At 31.8% G+C, this 22,792-nt stretch overlaps 1 protein-coding gene across 1 annotated transcript; it reads left to right on the top strand.

Moving 5' to 3' along the window:
- Positions 1-4,574: 4,574 nt before the first annotated feature.
- LOC108453058 (DELLA protein GAI) lies at positions 4,575-6,774 on the top strand. Its single transcript, XM_017750953.2, has one exon. It carries the CDS (start codon positions 4,830-4,832, stop codon positions 6,474-6,476), a length of 1,647 nt encoding a protein of 548 aa, XP_017606442.1. The 5' UTR covers positions 4,575-4,829; the 3' UTR covers positions 6,477-6,774.
- The last annotated feature ends 16,018 nt before the right edge of the window (positions 6,775-22,792 follow it).

Raw genomic sequence — 22,792 nt, 5'->3', positions numbered from 1 at the left:
GTTTTAACCTTCTAAAAATTTGATGTCCCTTTCTCATTCCCTAAAACAATTTTCTAGCGCATAAGCAAGTGATGTTTTCATAAATAATTATATGTAAAAGTAGTAAAAATTGTCAAATATGAGTTTAAATGTAAAATTGATGTAAAAGTTTTGAAGTAGAGATTTCATAATTTTAAAATCTCTTCCTGGCCATTAAGTTTTCATGTATTCCAAAATTTTATTTATAATATTTGGTGTACGAACAATATTTATGTGTTATAGTTACCATACCTAGATGATATTTTCCAATTTACAAGGCTTTTGTTTTTATTTTTATTTTTCTTTTTAATATCGACATTCTTGTCTACAAATTTTATAATATAGAGAATTTTTGAAGTTTGGAGCAAATTTCTTTCTTTCTTTCTTTATATATAATTTTACATAAATATTCAATAAGCTTGGTTCGACGTGTTTTTGTAACTCGTGTATGCATTTTATATTTTGTTATAAATAAAATATGTATATTTTAAAATTTTAAATATAAATATAATATATATTAATGTTACATTAAAATATATTATATCATATTTATTAAATATGTAGTATATTTACAGATATATATTTTCAAAATAAATCCCCAACATATGAGTGTTCAATACACATTCAAACTGCAAAATATTTCTTGGGTGTTGGGAAATATATTCATTTAAGTACTAATCTCTTCTACCCATGCAAGTAATTAAATTAATTTATTATCCACCAATAATAAACTATTATACAATAAAATTTTAAAATATATACGAGTGTGAAGATTGAAGAAGAAAGTTGTTTGAAATTTGGTTTATAGATTCGTTATATTCAAATTTCTTTCAAGAAAAAAAATTGAAGTTTAAAATTGAAAGAGAAAGAGAGTTTTCGATTGGTACAGACGGTATAAATAGAGAATGCCATACAACAAAAAATTTAATAGTCCAATGACTTAAATGAAAACTTCCGAAAAATTTCGAAAAATTCAATAATCATTTTATAACTTTCTGAAGTTGAATAACGTAAACGTAAATTAACTAATAGTTTAATAACATTGGGTATAATTACCTAAAAAAATTCAAACTTTAGTTATTATATATGCAATTCAAAAAAAAAAAATCAGGGGACAATATTTATGAACATCCTAGATTGTTAGCAAGTGAGAGTTGTAATCTAAACCTAATTTTATGGGACGATTAAAATTAAAGTTAAAGTATGGTTTAATGAAATACATATAATAAAAATCATATTTAACCCAATTACTTTATGGATTCATCATTCTCTTAATAAAATCATATTTGAAAACATTTGATAACTAATATCATTTTAGTCTTAGCATGTTGTATTATTTAACACTATAAATATTCTACTATTTGGTTTTGGACAAACATGAGAGAATATTAACTCATTCAACCTTTATCAACAAAAACCAAGTAGAAGCAAGCAATGCAAAAACAAAAAAATATCAAATCCAATTGTACAATTTTCCTTCCACATATATATATATATATATATATATATATATATCCTTCTATTATCACCACCTAAATGATTTTCCATTAATTCTTTCTCCAATCATTCCAATAGAAAGAAACTAACAATGTACAGAAAAAAAAAAAGAAAAAAAGAAAGAAAGTAAAGCATCCACTAATCAAAACCTAAATAATTGTTTTAGTAAGTAATATGATTTTGGGTTGAATTTAGATTTGATGAAATTTTCATGGAAGACTCGATACTAGGAGTTAAATTATATTTTGTTTCCCTGAATTTGTATTTTGTTCCCCTGTACTAAAAAACATGAACAAATTAATTTTTATACGTTAAATCAAAGAACAAATTGGTTCTTTTTGTTAAAAAATTCATCTATTTTTATCATTAAAAACAAGTGTGAGTAACAAAATAATGAAACAATTACACGTAGCATGTCATGCATACCTCATTCTGATGTATAAAAATTAGTTTTTAACAATAGAAATAGATAGAATTTTTAACACAAGGACTAGTTTACTCTTTGATCTAATGTACATAGATCGATTTGCTCATTTTTCAAGTAAAAGAGACAAAATGTAATCTAACTACCAATACAAAGGCCTTTATGGTACTTTTACCATTCAAATTTAAGTTTTGTAGGTTCAAAATATCTAATATTAACCAATACATGATATACATTGTCATTAAGCACGGTGAAACCCGAATCTAGGTACTCGAAAATTTAGACCCTCAACCTTAACCAAAAATACTAAAACTTTAATAAAAATTGAAATTTTAACATATATAATTCTAAAGTTTTATCAAACAAGTCCATAAAAGCAAAATCATTTTGTCACCTCTACCAATTTGGGACATATATTCTTTTACTATAATTAAATATGAAAGTTTTCACATAAAATAAATAAAATTCCTCAAAATAAATAAAAAGGAAAATGCGTGGCTATCAAGAGGGTGACATTAGGGCAACTTGGCAAAATCATAGGGTGGTCGGAATTGGACCAATATCAAACTTGATGTGTCAATTTTATGATTGTGGCCTTTCCTTGTCCCTTTTTCCCTTCCAACATATATTTCTTAGAAAATTGAAAGGGAAAATAAAAAAAATACTTAAACGGTGTTTAGCCATTATTCTAAACGCCGTTAAAAATAACGGCGATGTGTTCACGTGGGTCCCTATGAGTGGATGGTCCTAAAATCGATGTTGACATCTGAATCCCTTCTCCATTGATCTAATCTTTCTCAATTTAAATGGGACCCACCGACAAAACCTCATCACATTCTTTGTTATGTGTGTTCATGACGCGCTGAAATGATTGGGTTTAATAGTGCTAAAGGCTTCGTTGATTGGAGCGTGGTTACACTCGTGGTTGTTTTTTAGTGGGTGAGTTAAAATTGACTACATTTCTTTCATGTGAGCATGTACGAAGTGATAATTAGTTGGATCACTCGAATGAAAGAGAGCGTGGACTGCACTTTCCTCCATTGTTAAAATTATTGCTACCAATAAGTGCAATATTAAAACATATTACATTATTAATAGAATATTTAATTTCAAACTTTTGAGGTAAAATTTTTGAAAGAGGTGATTATGAATCTTAAATATAAATCATAAAATAGATATTAAAAATAAAAAAATTATTAGTTCTTAATATATTTTTTAATAAATTAATTGATTTAATTTGATATACCATATAATTAAATTATATTATAATATGTTATTAATAAATTAAAGATCATTACAAACAAATATAATTATTATATTATTTAACACGTTATATATAAGTATTGTGTATTGATAGTGTATGGACTAATATATTATTGGTGTATCAAATATAAATCAAAATTATAAAGTAAAAATTGTTTGACAAAATATCTATTAGCAAAGTAATTGTTGTTGTTTTTTCGATAAAAGTATCATGAAGGCCATTGTACTAGGAGTTGAGTTACATTTCATTCCCTCTACTAAAAAAATTAGGCAAATTAGTTCATATATATTAGATTAAAGAGTAAACAACCATTCTATTAAAAAATTCATTTGTTTTTACTATTAAAAATTAGTTTTTATACATCAACATGAAGTACATGTGACACACCACGTGTCACTGTTTAGTTATTCTGTCTGCCATATCAGTTTTTAATAATAAAAATAGATGAATTTTTTAATCAAAAGGATTAATTTGGTCATTAACCTAATATACAGTGACTAATTTACTCATTATTTGAGTAAAGAGAGCAAAATGTAATCTAACACCTAATACAAGGACCTCCATAATACTTTTGCAGTTTTTTCTTCCCCTATTAGTATTCATCAAAATGATTAAAATTTAAGATAAAAGAAATTACAAATGTGCTGTGTTTTTAGTTTCATCATGTTCAAATTTTAATCTATTTTTGCTTCATATTAATTTAAGAATACATACTTTATTTATGCTAGTAAATTATAAAAAGATATGGAGGGAAGAGAGCGTGTATAACACGAGCAAAGGAAGGGAGTATGGAGAAAAGAATGGGATAGGAGAATAAACAAGTAGACCCCACAGTCAGTAAGGAAAACCCTAAATATTATAAGTTTCTTTATAAAGCGTAGGCAGCGTAATAAGGCGAGGCCAGCTGATTTATTTTATTTTCAATATTTCAAAAATAAAAAAAAAATTTAAATAGGTTAGATTTTAGGGTATTTGTTTAATTATCTAAATTAATCTATTCAATTAAATAATTTGTATTATTTTTAAAATTAGCCGGCGTTCATTATACACTAAAATAAAATAAAAGGAGTAGAACAAAATAATTAACAATTACTCTCCCATTCCAAATAAAAAGATTTCAACCAACTAATTATCAAAATAAGTTTGAAAATTTACCAACTTAAATCAACCCAAACCAATTTAATTATCAAACTGGTCAGAATCATCAATTTTATAAAATTAATATATAATAAAACTATCTCAATTTTCAATCTTTTACCTTAATATATATATCAATCTAATTAATCATTAATTCATCCGATCAATTTATTTCAATTAAATTATTTTTAAAATTTTATATTTAACATGTGTGAATTGAACTAATAATAGACCACTTTTATCTTTTTCTATTTATTAAATAACAAAAAGGAAATTTTAAAAAAAAATCCCATTATTATGGCCTCCATTGTTCCTTATCTCTTCTTCTATCCTAGTCCCCTCCTGTTTCCTCCATTAGACCTCCCACCAATTTTCTCCACTTTCTTCTATATTCTCTCCCTTTTTTAACTTCCAACAAAAACCAAAAACCCCAATTTAACGCCCCCACCCCTTGTTTTCCTTTTCCATGACCAAATTCTAGCAAAAAAAATGAAGAGAGATCATCAAGAAATTTCTGGGAGTGGTTCAAATCCAGCTGAGAGTTCATCCATTAAAGGGAAATTATGGGAAGAAGATCCAGATGCTGGTGGCATGGACGACGAGTTATTAGCTGTTTTGGGTTACAAAGTTCGGTCATCAGATATGGCGGATGTAGCTCAAAAATTGGAAATGTTGGAGAAAGTTATGGGTACTGCTCAAGAAGATGGGATTTCACAGCTTGGTGATACTGTTCATTTTAATCCTTCAGATCTATCCGGTTGGGTTCAAAATTTGTTGATCGAGTTCAACGGTTCAACAACAACACCAGATCCCAATTTCAACGATGATTCTGAGTACGATCTTAGAGCAATACCAGGGGTCGCCGCTTACCCACCGGTGAAATCGGATCCGGGTCTAGAAAATACCCGGAAACGAGCTAAAACTGAGTCGTCATCATCATCATCTTCAACAACTACTCGTCCTGTTGTGTTGATTGACTCACAAGAAACTGGGGTTCGACTCGTTCATACATTAATGGCTTGTGCTGAAGCTGTTCAACAAGATAATCTTAAACTAGCTGATGCATTAGTGAAACATATTGGGTTACTTGCTTCATCACAAACTGGTGCTATGAGAAAAGTTGCTACTTATTTTGCTGAAGCTTTAGCTCGAAGAATTTATAGAATTTTCCCACCAGATTCACTTGATCCATCATATAATGATAAGTTACAAATGCACTTCTATGAAACTTGTCCTTATTTGAAATTTGCTCATTTTACAGCTAATCAAGCCATATTGGAAGCTTTTTCAATGGCTAATAGAGTTCATGTTATTGATTTTGGGCTAAAACAAGGTATGCAATGGCCAGCTTTAATGCAAGCACTTGCATTAAGACCCGGTGGACCACCGGCGTTTCGATTGACCGGAATTGGACCACCTCAACCCGATGATACTGATGCGTTGCAACAAGTGGGGTGGAAGCTAGCTGAATTGGCCGAACGCATCGGGATCGAATTCGAGTTTCGGGGATTCGTGGCTAATAGTTTAGCCGATCTCGAACCCGAAATGCTCGATATTCGTCCTCCCGAGATTGAAGTAGTAGCGGTGAACGCTGTTTTCGAGCTTCATCCCTTGTTAGCTCGACCGGGTGGGATCGAAAAAGTTGTTTCCTCTATTAAAGCGATGAAACCCAAGATTGTCACGGTTGTTGAACAAGAAGCGAATCACAACGGTCCTGTTTTCTTAGACCGTTTTACTGAAGCTCTCCATTATTATTCTACCCTTTTCGACTCGTTGGAAGGTTCGGGGGTGGCGCCACCGAGTCAAGACCTGGCTATGTCCGAGTTATACTTAGGAAGACAGATTTGTAACGTGGTTGCTTGTGAAGGGATGGACCGAGTTGAGCGACACGAGCCGCTGACTCAGTGGAGAACTCGGATGGAAACGGCCGGGTTTAGCCCTGTTCATTTGGGTTCCAATGCTTATAAACAAGCTAGTATGTTGTTGGCCCTCTTCGCCAGCGGCGATGGGTATAGAGTGGAGGAGAATAATGGGTGTTTAATGCTTGGGTGGCATACAAGGCCACTTATCGCCACCTCGGCTTGGCGACTCGCTGGTACTGAGTCAGGTAGTGAGTTAACTCAGGAGCTGAGTTGAGAAAAAGTAAAAAACCTGTTGAAAAGAATAAGTGGGGTCTATATTTTAACTGAGTTGCAGAATGTACGAGTGAATGAAAAAAATGAGGGTAAATTAAAAACCAGTCCAAGTGTGTAATTCTAGTTTTTCTTTTTCTATTTTTTTTTCCCACTTTTTAGTATTGTTTTTAGTTTCTTTTAGGGTAGATTTTTTTTTCTTTTTTTAAATGGGGAGCCTTTGTAATTTTCAAGGTTGGATCTAATGTGAAGGCAAATCTTTTTATTATTAATATTTTTAAATTATTATTTGTTTCATAAAATATTGGGTGTTAGCATAATGGAAAAAATAAAAGAAAAAGAAAAAAGAGTTGTATTATTGTGGCAGTTGCATGCCCTTTCTGGCCTGCAAAATTTGTATTTTGTATGGTGATGTTTTTGAGCTTTTTAGGGGAAAATAACATTCTTATCACAATTTTGATTCCAAGTAATTTGAAATCATTCGTACGTGACTTCACATTTTAAGTCATAAGAAACGAATGATTTGAATTCTTACTTATTTTAATTCAAAATTTTGGATTTATAATTCATAAAATATTAGACTCAAAAATAAATTTTAATAAAAAAATGTTTGTTTAATATTCAAGTCTTGAACTTAGCTCGATAAACTTATTTTCTAAGTATATAATATATATTATGTAATTTATAACACATAAAAATTAAATCTATATTCATATACACTCTAATGCAAAAATTTAAAATTGTTAAGTTGACTATATATAAAATTTTAATAAATAGAAAAAGAATATAAAATTATTAAATATTAAATTAAAAAAATACTATCTAAAAAATAAAAAATAATATAGGCAAACCTAAAATAACCTTAAGTTAACCAATTACAAATATGGACCAGCTTAGTCAAAATTTTATGTTCATATTTCAGGTCGGGGCTCAACTTGGGCAAGTGTAAAATGTATTAATATCATTTTTAAACTCAATTTGATCCGACCCATTATGTAGCACCCCTCGCCTGATCTGGTTGCCAAACCTAAGCTATAAGATACTACAACAGTCCAACTTGCACCTTTACTACAACACTCATGTTGACGCAGCTCGCGTATTGACATAATTCGCACATCAATACAACTCACAAATTTTTACAACGCACATACTATTACTTTACAAACCAGCTCGCACTTAGATACTTTACAGAGAGTTCGCACATAGACAGCCTACAAAGTTAGTTCACACATAACAACTTTAATGAATCAGTTCGCACACACTTGACAAACCCAACTTGCATATACATCACAGAGTTAGTTAGCGCATGACTATTTACAGAATCAGTTCAAACATATGTTATAATGACAGTTCACACATTGACACATCTCGCACATTTACACAGTCCACACATTGACATAGTTCACATATAAACACAACTTGCATATAAACATAGCTCTCATATAAATATAGTTAGCATATAAACATAACTCAGATTGTCATAATTCACCTCATAACCATTTATATAGAATTCGCATATAATTATTTTATAGGTTAAATACAATGATAGTTTGCATATTCAAGTATTTGCATATTCAAGTAATCACATATACCAAATAAAACCTAAATACATTCACTAAGTATTCAAGCATAACAATGAACAAATGCTTCTTTCATCGCTTAAGGCATTTCCAGCAACCACGCACATACACACGCATATATATGACATATAGCCATTCAAATTCCAAGCCACATTTATGATCCAGAATATCATAATTCGATATCTCATAACATCATCTTTTCTTACCAAACTATACCTACAAATACCATTTGGATGCCATTCAAGACATTGCATTAAGCTATCACCTAACCATCACATATTGAACAAATTTATACTATTCTCATAGCATTACCTCAACCATCCCACATTTAAAATTTGGCTATTATACACATTTATATACATAACAAGTAAACATTCAAAATCAGGTATCATTAGGCTCAAGTTCATGAGCAATCAAATTGACACATATACAATACGACTCCTATATACATGCCACATAACCAAGTTCGAAATGATTAAAAATCTATCGAGTCAGAAGCTGGATAGTGTGGACTCCGAATTGATCTGATCGACGCGTTCCATAAAAGACAATTACAAGACAACTACAAGACATGAAACGTAACTAAATAAGCATTATAATGCTTAACAAGTTCATAAAAGTTAAAACAGTAAACTCACCTCAATTCACAATTAACAAAAGAAATTAACTAATTATACCACTTTCCTGTTTTCACATTTAACATCCATAAGGTGAGATCATTAGACTTATAGCATTTCAATCTATAAGATAAAATTAAATTCCATTCAATCGGTATCATCAAATATATGTATTCTTTAGTTACATTATTCAATTATTATATAACATATCAATTCGAATATATATAATCATTTCAATCATTCAATCTTATTTTTCCATTTCTATCACATTACATATTACCATTCATTCAATTACCTTATTGCCATAATCATTTAGCCCGATGAACTATAATAAATAGAAACAAATAAGTGGGTAACCACCAAAACACACCAAAATGCTTGTTCAAGCGATAACTCCAATACACACATGAGCACTAAAGTGCTAAGCCTGGATGCATCATATGTCATAAGACATTACATCCCTCTAGAACACACCAAGCTCTCTATATACACAATCAGTAACAGTGGTATCCGTAGAGAAAATTAGTAACAGTGGTCTCCGTAGAGACAAAGCTCTATAATTCGCAACAAAAGTTGGATTTTGGGATAAACAGTGAATTCTTTGTACATCAGTATCATCACATACCATATCCCGAACAACTGAATTGGCATACCAATTGTATCCTATCAATTGGCATACCACTTGTATCCTATCTTTTCTTACGTTCAACTGAGCACATTTAGCACATTAGTACTTTTTTTACAATTCAGTCTTTTTTTTCACCTTTTTATCCCAATTTGTATACAATTCAAAATACAATCACACAACATAAATTTATAATTCAAACACATAAATTACATTTGCATATAGAACTATACCATATGAACTTACTTTGGCAAAAACGATAGTAAATGAGATGTCGAGGACTACTCCGTAAATTTCCCTTTTTCTTGATTATCTACTGGTTGTTTCAAATCTTGATCTATTCAATAATTCATTTCAATTTATTAGTTTCAATAACTTATACTATCCCATTCCATGTATATGACATTAATTTCACTTTTCAAAATTTCCCCAAAGTTTCATATTTTATTTGATTTAGTCCCTAAAACCGAAACAATCATATCTTTTACGTTTAAGCCTCATTTTGCAGTTCGATTTCAATCAAATCATCCTACAGCCCTCTAATATCTATAATTATAGAAATTTCATGCTAATTTCAAATTATTTTCACTTTAGTCCTCATACTCAAAACTAGCATTTAAACTTTACAATTAAATCTCTTTTTCATTTCTAACCTTAAAAGCTAACATTTAAACATCAAAAGTTTCAAAAATTCATCCATGGTAACTTTTATAAACTTTAATAGTTTTACGAATTAATACTCGAGTTAGCTAAATTGAACTAAAACAATATCAAAAACATAAAATTTACGAAAAGACGAATTTTAGAATCACATACATGCAAGGGCCGAATGCTATGGAATTTTTGAAGCTCTCAGTTCTTCCTTCAATGGTGAAATTCGGTGGAGAAGATGAGAATGAAACTCATTCTCGTTCTTTCCACTATTGTTTCTTTTAATTAATGCCTTAATTTCATTTATTTATCTTTAATTTTTAACAAAAAATGTTAAAATCATGCGATACTAATATATTATGGTCTAATTTCCATTTAAATCCTTAAAAATATTTCTATTTAAGCCTTTTAACTGATAAAAATCAATAGCGATTAATTTTTATAATTTTTACGATTTAGTCATTGTACCTTAATTACTAACCATTCAATAAAATTACCAAATCAAAAATCAATATAACACTAAAATAGACTCATAAATATTAAAAAATAATATTTAATGACTCGATCATTAGAAAATCGGATTCTAAAATCGTCGTTTTTGATACCACTAAAAAATGAGTTGTTACATATTAACACCTCTATTTAAGCTTCAAATCAAAATGACCCAATCTCAAATAATTCAACTCAAAATGATTGGAATTAAAATTGATCTAAAATTTTAAAAACTCACATTAACCTGGTTCATATTGATTCTACCTGCCCAATTGCCTTGTCTAATTCCATAATATGTTATATCATATAAAATTTAATATTTATGTATTTACATTATATATATTCTTGATACATTTATTAAACTATTCAGAACTATCTTATTTTTAAAATAAACAATATTATGTGCTTGAATAAATTTAAATTTACATATTTTAAGATATGACAATGATAGTCGTAAAACTAACTAAAAATTCAACTAAGGCAAACGCACCTATCAAATAGTAGTATAGTTTTGGTGAGACCGGGAATACCGTATCCACGAGGACTAAAAGTACTAGTAATTACCGTCTTTTTGTTATCTAACCTAAGAATTAAAGGATGTTTTTAAACTAAAACTAATTATCTAATTAACTAAGATTACAACAGAGATTAAAGTTGGGAAATATTTTTTAGAAAATCGATGGAGAAGACAATACCCAAAAAAGAACCCAAGGAAGATAATTATTGAAAATGAAAATGTATATATGAAGGGCAAAGTCAAAAGTTTTAGTTATTGAAATAAAGAGGGTGAAGTCAAGAGTTTTATAGTGAAGAGGATAAATAAGATTATAAAATTTTAAAAGGATTAAAATTTTAAAAATTTTATGGTAGAAGAATTTAAATTAGGGCATTTATTTTTAAGAAGAGTTAATTGAAGAGATGCACTTCTATAATTTAATTAAGAGATTCAATTAGAGGTGTTTGTAGCTTAATCAACTCAATCATCTTTGCATATTTGGGCTTAGATTTTTAATCTTAATTCAACTTAATTCGTTTTACTATTTAAAAATAATAAAATATCTAAATTTTTTAAAATTTAACTTCATTTTAATTTGATTCAATTCATGAACACTTTTAAATTTAATGTCCCTATTTCTTAATTTCGCCTCAAAATAATCAAATAAGAAGGTAAGATGAACATGAAAAGTAAAATTATTATTTTTTAAGTGTAGAGAAGGCTTGAAGAAGATATTTAATTTTTTTTTTAAGTTCTAAGGTATATTAAACAATTATGCATTGCAACCCACAAAAACTAAAAAGCATGCAATTAACTTGTCGATCATTACATCCCACCTAATAAATTGAAGACATTATAAGTAAAAAGAGTGGCTTAGTTCAATCCATTTGTTACTAGAATTAACTTTTAGTTAATATTATATATATAATGAAAGGTGATGTTTTCACACCTTCTAAAAATCACTCATTTTATCTTAGAAATTTTTAAGTAGTTACAAGTATAGGTATAATCTTATTGAATAGTTGTAATTAGAGTTAAAATAATATAAAGTATAATTGAACTGAAAATTGGAATATATTAAGATTTATAATTTTAAAATTTTAAAGAATTTACAAATATAATCACAAATACATACATAATTGCAAATAATATATGCTTGGATAATTGTAATTAGAATCAAATCAATACAAAATACGATTAAACTGGAAACTAAAATATATATTAATTTGAATGTATATTAAAATAAATTTGGATATAGCTCATGTATAATGAAATTTAAATCCAAAATAAATTTTTAAAAAAACCACATATTATATTTACTTATGGTGAGACTTGACTTAGAACGTTAAGATTCCTAAAACTTCGGCATTACTATTTCATTCAAAATTTCTTTAATTTATCTTAAATAATGATACATTTTAAATTATGTACTAAAGAATATTGACATATACAAAGTGGAAGAGAACTGGAACTAAAATCATTACTAACAAATATGCTCAACTCAATGCTTCAAAAATATGACATGGTTGTAAATAATTAATAATTTTGCATCAAATAAATAACTAATAATATACTATATAATCGATTGAGTCTTAAATTAATAAATATCATTATTGTTGTGTCGATAAACCATAATATATACATATTTTTATCCCATGTTTGGCATATTTTTGGATGATTTAGAATAAGATTTAGTGAATTTAATGCTCCTAATCCTTTAATTTCATCTTTTATACTCAGAAGGAGCTTAGGATAGCAAAAGAGCATGAAACGGGCCAAAAACGGACAAATTGGGCCTAATTCAATGTTTCACACGGCCTAGGCATTTTCACACGGGTAAACCACACGCCCGAGTATGACACACGGGCAGGCTACACGCTCGTGTGTCATGGCCGTGTCGACATTAAACCAAGTCAGAATTGCACATGGCCTGAGCACTTGCACACGGGCGTGGCACACGGTCATGTCCCTATCGAGCCAAAGTCTAATTCTATTCGGAAAAGGGTAATTTTAGGCTATTTTGGGCATTCCAAAGTCTATATAAACACCTTAGAAGAGGATAAAGGGAGACACACAGAGTAGAAGGTAGGAAATACTCAAAGACATCCTTCGGAATCAGCTCGGAAGCAGGATCTACTTCAAGACTGAAGATCTCCATTCAATTTCCCTAGAAGTTCTTTGGGTTTCTTTATGTTTTGTTGTTTTCCTAATTTTGAGATGTTTTCCATTATTATGAACTAAACTCCCTAAATACCTAAGGGAGATCAAACCGAAGACAGATATTATTACTAATTGATTTATATGATAAATACTTGTTCTTATTCTTAATTGTGAGTTTTAATTCTTGTTTTGATATTTCAGGATATTAATTCAGGTTTTGATGTGCTTATTCAGTATAGCAGAAGTCCCTGTTTAAGAGTAGATCATTCATAATTAAGCGGAGCTGCATGCAATCCTAGAGATAAGATGACATAAATCTGCCAGATTAGAGTCAAATCTAATAAGAGAATCCATAGATCGAGTTAATGCAACAATAGGGGTTTTAATTAGAAAGAGATTTCGATTAATCAACTTAGAGTCAGTTGTTTTTAGTCTCGAAAGAGATAATAACATAAACTAAGGATTTCTACGGATTAAGTCAAGTGAATAAATCGTCTAATTCAGAAGTAATAAGTGAAGTCTAGGTGGATTCTTCCTTGGGTATTGTCTTCTCCATTGATTTTCTAAAAAGTATTTCCCAACTTTAATCTCTGTCATAATCTTAGTTAATTAGATAATTAGTTTTAGTTTAAAAACATCCTTTAATTCTTAGGTTAGATAATAAAAAGATAGTAATTACTAGTACTTTTAGTCCTCGTGGATACGATATTCCAAGTCTCACCATAACTATACTACTGTTCGATGCACCGCTTGCCTTAGTCGAATTTTTAGTTAGTTTTACGACCATTATTGTCATATCTTAAAATATGTAAATTTAAATTTATTCAAGCACATAATATTGTTTATTTTAAAAATAAGATAGTTCTGAATAGTTTAATAAATGTATCAAAAATATATATAATGTAAATACATAAATATTAAATTTTATATTATATAACATATTATGGAATTAGACAAGGCAATTGGACAGGTAGAATCAATATGAACCAGGTTAATGTGAGTTTTTAAAATCTTAGATCAATTTTAATTCCAATCATTTTGAGTTGAATTTTTTGAGATTGGCTCATTTTGATTTGAAGCTTAAATAGAGGTGTTAATATGTAACAACTCATTTTTAGTGGTATCAAAAACGACGGTTTCAGAATCTTGTTTTCTAATGATTGAGTCAGTAAATATTATTTTTTAATAATTATGAGTCTATTATAGTGTTATATTGATTTGTGTCCGGTAATTTTATTGAATGGTTAGTAATTAAGGTACAAGGACTAAATCGTAAAAATTATAAAAATTAATCGCTATTGATTTTTATCGGTTAAAAGGCTTAAATAGAAATATTTTAAGGATTTAAATGGAAATTAGACCATAATATATTAGTATCGCATGATTTAAACATTTTTTTGTTAAAAATTAAAGATAAATAAATGAAATTAAGACATTAATTAAAAGAAACAAAAGTGGAAAGAACGAGAATGAGTTTCATTCTCATATTCTCCATCGAATTTCACCATTGAAGGAAGAACTGAGAGCTTCAAAAATTCCCTAGAATTCGGCCCTTGCATGTATGTGATTCTAAAATTCGTCTTTTTGTAAATTTTATGTTTTTGATATTGTTTTAGTTCGATTTAGCTAACTTGAGTATTAATTCGTAAAACTGTTAAAGTTTATAAAAGTTACCATGGATGAATTTTTGAAACTTTTGATGTTTAAATGTTAGCTTTTAAGCTTAGAAATGAAAAAGGGATTTAATTGTAAAGTTTAAATGCTAGTTTTGAGTATGAGGACTAAAATGAAAATAATTTGAAATTAGCATGAAATTTCCATAATTATATATATTAGAGGGCTTTAGGATGATTCGATTGAAATCGAACTGCAAAATGAGGCTTAAATGTAAAAGATATGATTGTTTCGATTTTAGGGACTAAATCAAATAAAATATGAAACTTTGGGGAAATTGTGAAAAGTGAAATTAATGTCATATACATGGAATGGGATAGTATAAGTTATTGAAACTAATTAATTGAAATGAATTATTGAATAGATTAAGATTTGAAACAACCAGTAGATCATAAAGAAAAAGGGAAATTTACGGAGTAGTCCTCGACATCTCATTTACTATCGTTTTTGCCAAGTAAGTTCATATGTTATAGTTCTATATGCAAACATAATTTATGTGTTTGAATTATAAATTTATGTTGTGTGAATGTATTTTGAATTGTATACAAATTGGGATAAAAAGGTGAAAAAAAAGACTGAATTGTAAAGAAATGTACTAATGTGCTAAATGTGCTCAGTTGAACGTAAGAAAAGATAGGATACAATTGGTATGCCAATTCACGTTGTTCAGGATATGGTATGTGATGATACTGATGTACAAAGAATTCACTGTTTATACCAAAATCCAACATTTGTTGCGAATTATCGAGCTTTGTCTCTACGCAGACCACTGTTACTAATTTTCTCTACGGAGACCACTGTTACTGATTGTGTCTATAGAGACCTTGGTGTGTTCTAGAGGGATGTAATGTCTTATGACATATGATGCATCTAGGCTTAGCACTTCAGTGCTCCTGTGTGTATTGGAGTTATCGCTTGAACAAGCATTTTGGTGTGTTTTGGTGGTTACCCACGTATTTGTATCTATTTGTTATAGTTCATCAGGCTAAATGATTATGGCAATAAGGTAATTGAATGAATGGTAATATGTAATGTAATAGAAATGGAAAAATAAGATTGAATGATTGAAATGATGATATATATTCTGAATTGATATGTTATATAATAATTGAATAATGTAACTGAAGAATATATATATTTGATGATACTGATTGAATGGAATTTAATTTTATCTTATAGATTGAAATGCTATAAGAGCTATATCTAATGATCTCACCTTATGGATGTTAAATGTGAAAACAGGAAAGTGGTATAGTTAGTTAATTCGTTTTGTTAATTGTGAATTGAGGTGAGTTTACTGTTTTAACTTTTATGAACTTATTAAGCATTATAATGCTTATTCGGTTACGTTTCATGCCTTGTAGTTGTCTTGTAATTGTCTTTTGTGGAACACGTCGATCAGATCAATTCAGAGTCCACACTATCCAGCTTCTGACTCGATAGATTTTTAATCATTTCGAACTTGGTTATGTGGCATGTATATAGGAGTCGTATTGTATATGTGTCAATTTGATTGCTCATGAACTTGAGCCTAATGATACCTGATTTTGAATGTTTACTTGTTATGTATATAAATGTGTATGATGGCCAAAATTTGAATATGGAATGGTTGAGGTAATGCTATGAGAATAGTATAAATTTGTTCAATATGTGATGGTTAGGTGATAGCTTAATGCAATGTCTTGAATGGCATCCAAATGGTATTTGTAGGTATAGTTTGGTAAGAAAAGATGATGTTATGAGATGTCGAATAATGATATTCTAGATCATAAATGTGGCTTAGACTTTGAATGGCTATATGTCATATATATGCGTGTGTGTGTGTGGTTGCTGGAAATGCCTTAAGCGGTGAAAAAAGCATTTGTTCATTGTTATGCTTGAATACTTGGTGAATGTATTTAGGTTTTAATAGGTATATGTGATTACTTGAATATGCAAACTATCATTGTATTTGACCTATAAAATAATTATATGCGAACTCTATATAAATGGTTATGAGGTGAATTATGACAATCTGAGTTGTGTTTATATGCTAACTATGTTTATATGAGAGCTTGGGAAATGTTACACACTGAGCTCGTAAATTACACTATTGTTTGTTATTCTATTAGGTAACCAACATGTAACACCCCAAACCCGGGCTAGACGTTATGGCCGAATCTTGGAAAAGTCACAAAGAATAGGTTTAGTTACGTAAAATCATTACAGTTATTTAACTCATATACTTTATATCCATTTTCGAAAATGTTAGTTAAATTGTTTTGTTTGCCGAAACCTACTTTACAGCGAAAGCTCAATAAATTGATACATTTTCGAAATCCAATTTGTACTTTTAGAAAAACCTTATTTGCATAAAAATCGTCAATTTCATAAAATAGTTTATCATAGCATGCAAGTTATTAACAAACCAAAAACCACAGTTAAAAATCATTAAGTTTAGAGAGTCCCAGATATTACAAACTCTTAGAATATAACCCAAAATAGTAAATAAAACTATAAATTAATAACTTTAAATAGTTTTATGGAAAAGTGGTCACCGCTGAGTCCCTGCTACACTGATCTGCCTAAGACTGTGGATTACCTGACAGTACAGACAAACAGATGTGAGTTTACGTAAACTCAGTGTGTAACCCAACAGAATTAAGAATGCAATCATACAAAATCATATACACAGTCAAAATTAGATACAAATTCAGATAACAGATTCCGAAGCAGATATGCAAAAGTTCTACCCCCATCCTCTACACACCAACTTCGACCATCCCATCACACCATGTGGGGTTAAAAACACCTACTCATCCCTACAAACCACGTTGTGCCATTGAGACACATATCAGATAGTATGCAGCAAGTTGCCAGAATAAAGGCGATTCAACGCCGAATAGAATACTTCCTCCTTATATACAAATCCCACCCCAAAATAGATACATATCACATAAACATAATTAATAGATTAAACATGCGTATCATGCTTATATATACAGATATCTATGTAATTAGATACGGATGACATTATCATACTCAGAACAGAATATCTGACTATCAGATATACAGTTCTAGGGTTTCTTTAGCCTTTACTGACCCTATAGTAGGCCCACAGTCGAATGGGATAACCTGTGCGACCCTAGGGGAAATTTCAAAAATATGGGCCCACACGCTAGATTGACCTTGCCCGTATGGCCCACACGCCCAACATGGCGTAGCCTGTGTGGCCCACATGGCCACACTCAAGCCATCACATGACTGTGTACTGCGCACGGCCATGCTTTCGTCAATCACACGGTCCTGTCTCACACACGACCATCCACACGCCCGTGTGACATCAACAATGGTCATTTTCGGCTTTTGCCAAAACCTCGATCTCTGTGTTTCGGGTATACACTTGGTATCAATTTGATGCAAAACCTAAAAATAGAGTATTCCATACCTTTTTAGCAACCAATTTACAAGTTTAATACGTCATCCATTAAAGCGAAAATCGATTTACCGCCCACCAGAAACGACCACAACCTCAATTAAGTAATTGACATAAAAATCGATGCTTCACCATCTTCACCTAAGCAACAGAATTCATTGATTACTCATCAATATCGATTATCATAACATTTCCCAAAACTTAAAATCTAACTTTAACAAAAGCCAAGTCTTTACTTACTAACCTGATTGAAGAATCCAAATTGTAAAAGTAATAATTGATCAAGAAAAATGACAGCAACAAAAGAGGTAAACGAAAATTGAATGTGAAACAATGTAGGAGGGGAGAAAAAAAACGTCAAAGAGAAGGAAATTGACGATAGGAAATTTGGGAATTTTTGGAAGAGAGAGAAAAGAAAATAAAATAATTAAAAACAAAATGATAATCCAAATCCCTCAAATCTCTCCCACTAACCCCACTAACAAACCACCTACTCAGAATTTCATTTCAAATGAAATATCAACAGACAACTGAGCAAAAATAATAATACCTACACTCGGGCAGAGATTTGAACACAGGACCTCCAACACACCAACTCCCTTACCACTCAAACCAGCAAACTCATTCTTATATAGAATTACAAGTAATTAAATATAAGTCCACTAAATAATGATAAGGCTTAATTCCAAAAATAACATAATTTGCTAAAGGTAAGGCTTGAACTTGGGGCCTCACACATACACCCAAAACACTTAACCACTGAAACAAATACATATTTGTGTCAGATATTTACAGAAACAAAAACAAATTATTTAAGGGGTTACAACTCTACCCCCTAAAAGAAATTTCGACCTCAAAATTTACATGATCAAAATAGATGAGGATATTGCTGATATATAAAGTCTCCAGGTTCCCACGTGCCTTTCTCAGTGCCATGATGTCGCCACAGAACTTTCACTAACGGTATGGACTTCCTCCTCAGAACCTTAATATTGTGATCTAGAATCAGAACTGGCTCCTCCTCAAAAGTCAAGTCCGGTTTATTCTCAATCTCCTCAACAAAGACTATGTGAGATGGATCAGACCGATATCGCTTCAACATCAACACATGAAACACATCATGGATATGGTCTAACAATAGAAGTAGCTCCAACTGATAAGCGACCGGTCCCATATGTTTCAAAATTCGATATGGCCCAATAAAACTAGGGCTCAACTTGCTCTTATGATCGAATCTCAGAACTTTCTTTCATGGAGAAACCTTTAGAAACACAAAGTCCCCCACAGAGTACTCGATATCATGCCTCTTCAGATCTGTATAAGATTTTTGTCTATCAGAAGCTGCCTTCAAACGATCCCGAATTAATCTAACCTTATCTTTAGTCTTAGAAACTAATTTAGGACCCAAAACACGTTGTTCACCCAACTAAATCCAACATAACGGAGTACGACTCTTACAACCATATAAAGCCTTGTAATGTGCCATCTGAATGCTAAACTTGAAACTGTTATTGTAGGCGAACTCAGCTAGTGACAAATAATCCTCCCAACTACCTCGAAAATCTATCACACAGCTCTGAAGCATATCTTTCAGTATCTGAATCACCCTCTCAGATTGACCATCAATTGAGGATGGAATGCAGTACTGAAGTCCAATCTTGAACCCAGAGCCTCATGCAACTTCTTATAAAACCAAAATGTAAAGCGAAGATCTCTATCAGAAATAATCAACACAGGAAGCACATGCAGTCTAACTATTTCAAAGATATAGAGCTTCGCTAACTATTGTAGAGAATAATCCGTCCAAACTAGAATGAAGTGAGCAGACTTGGTCAACCGATCCATGATGACCCAAACAGAATCCTTCTTATGGGTGTCAAGGGCAACCCACTAACTAAGTTTATCGTCACGCTTTCCTATTTCCATAAGGGAATCTTAACTGACTGCAACAACCCCGAAGGTAACTCGTGTTCAGCCGTAACCTGCTGGCACGTCAGACAGCGAGCTACGAAATCCATAACCTCACTTTTCAAACCCAGCTACCAGTACAACTCACAAAGATGTGATACATTTTATTACCACCGGAATGCATAGCATAAAGGCTACTATGTGCCTCCTTCAGAATCGACTGTCTAAAATTTGAATCATTCGGTACACAAATTCGTCTTTGGAAATACAGAACACCATCATCACTCAACCCAAAATCTGAAGTACTGCCACTCTCAACCTGACAAAACCGCACACCCAAAGACTCATCCACTATCTACTTATCTCGAATTTGAGCAATCCAAGTTAGCTAAATTGTAACTCAGCTAACAGACTCCCATCATCGAATAGACTAAGACGAGCAAACATCGTCCTTAAATCAGTCATCGCTTTACGGCTTAGAGCATCGGCCACCACATTAGCCTTACCAAGATGATACTCTATCATGCAGTCATAATGCTTGAGTAATTCAATCTATTGGCGTTGCCTAAGATTCAAATCTTTCTGTATAAAGAGATACTTGAGGCTCTTGTGATCAGTGTAGATGATACACCTCTCACCATACAGATAGTGTCTCCAGATTTTCAACGCAAAGACTACTGCAGCCAGCTCAAGATCGTGCGTCAGATAGTTTCCTTCATGTGTCTTAAACTGACGGGACGCATAAGCCACAACCTTACCATCCTACATCAGAACCAACTCAAATCAACATGCGACACATCACTGTATACCACAAACTCCTTACCGGATTCAGGCTGTATCAGAACAGGTACTTGAGTCAAAACAAACTTAAGCTTCTCAAAGCTCGCTTTCTGCTCATCAGTCCAAACAAAAGAAACTCCCTTATGCAGAAGCTTAATTAACGGAGCTGTAATCAGAAAGAACCCCTCGACAAATCGCAGATAATATCTCGCCAAACCCAGAAAGCTACGGATCTCAGATACGTTATTAGGCTGCCTCCAATCCAGCATTGCCTCTATCTTCTTCGGATCTATTTGAATCCCCTTAGCAGATACCATATGCCCTAGAAAAGTTACTTCTCGTAACCAAAACTCACATTTTCTCAACTTAGCGTAAAGCTACTTCTCACGTAAAATCTAAAGCATTATCCTAAGGTGCTCATCATGCTCATCCTCAGTCTTAGAGTATACCAGAATATCATCGATAAATACCACAATGAACTGATCCAAATTCAGTTAAAAGACTCGATTTATTAAATCCATGAATATCGCAGGAGCATTTTTCAGACCAAAAAGCATAACTAGGAACTCGTAATGTCTATAGCGAGTCCTAAATGCAGTCTTATAAACATCAGCTTACTTAACCCTCAACTGATGATACCCAGATCGAAGATCAATACTAAAAAACATTGAAGCCCCTCGAAATTGATCAAACAGGTCGTCGATCCTCGGAAGTAGATACTTATTCTTCACAGTCAACTTATTCAACTGCAGATAGTCAATAAATATCCTAATGGTCCCATCCTTTTTCTTCACAAACAGAACCAGTGCCCCCCATGGAGACATACTAAGACAAATGAAACCATGTTTTAGAAATTCTTACAGTTGAGCCTTAAGCTCTGTAAGCTCCTTCGATGCCATTTGGTATGGAGCAATAGACACTGAAGCTGTACCCAGTAGAAGCTTAATTTCGAACTCGAATTCTTGATTCAGAGGTAAACCCGATAACTCCTCAGGAAAGACATCTAGAAAGTCCTTCACTACTCTTATACTCCTAACAGAAGAATCCCTAGAATCAGGAACACTGACATATGCCAAGTACGCCTTACACTCTTTTCGAATCAGTGTTTTAACCACAAGAGCGCAGATTACATTGGACAGATAATCTCGACGCTTACCAATCACTACCACCTCCATATTATCTTTGGTCCTTAGAACGACCCTTTTAGATGCACAGTCCAAACTGACCCGGTGCTTAACCAACCAGTCCATAACCAGAATTAGGTCAAACTCCCTAAACAAAAGCTTCATCATATTTGTCAGAAAAATAATCCCTTGCACCACTAAAGGAACATCCCTATAAAGTTTACTAACTAGAACAGACTGCCCCAATAGACTCAATACAGTAACCTCACTAGAAGTGCTCTCAACAGAAATCCCTAGAGTTATAGATACAGTACTAGCTATGTAGGAGTGTGTAGAACCTATGTCTATCAAAGCAGTATAAGATACATCAAATATAAGAAACGTACTAGTGATAACATCAGAAGTATCCCTATCCTCTCGATGTTGTACAATATAAACTAGTGCAAGTTGTCTCGCCTACGTCTGACTAGCATCTCTGCTCGGTGCTCTCTGCCCACGACCCATACCATTACCACTTCTAGCCTGTCCACGACCCCTAGGTGGCTGCTGAACTACCCTCTGAGGCTGCAAAGAACCCGATGTTGAAGCTAGCATCTGATCAGCCCTCTATGGACACTCTCTAATACAGTGCTCCAGAGACCCGCACCTCAGACAAGCCCTTATCCTCCTCCAACATTTGCTCGGATGGCACCTACCATAATCACTGCATGTCTGTAACCTAGTAGGAGCAACAGAGGCCCCTACTCTAATAGGCCCATCAGATCTGGCTTTTTTTTAGGCCTTAGAATAGAATTAAAG

Source organism: Gossypium arboreum, chromosome 7, assembly GCF_025698485.1.
Source record: "Gossypium arboreum isolate Shixiya-1 chromosome 7, ASM2569848v2, whole genome shotgun sequence".
Taxonomy (NCBI): domain Eukaryota; kingdom Viridiplantae; phylum Streptophyta; class Magnoliopsida; order Malvales; family Malvaceae; genus Gossypium; species Gossypium arboreum.
The sequence above is the reverse complement of the archived record's forward strand: the minus strand, read 5'-3'. Positions and strand labels throughout refer to the sequence as shown.

Excerpts from the sequence above, each read along its gene's own strand:
- LOC108453058 (XM_017750953.2), top strand. The coding sequence starts at position 4,830 with ATGAAGAGAGATCATCAAGAAATTTCTGGGAGTGGTTCAAATCCAGCT.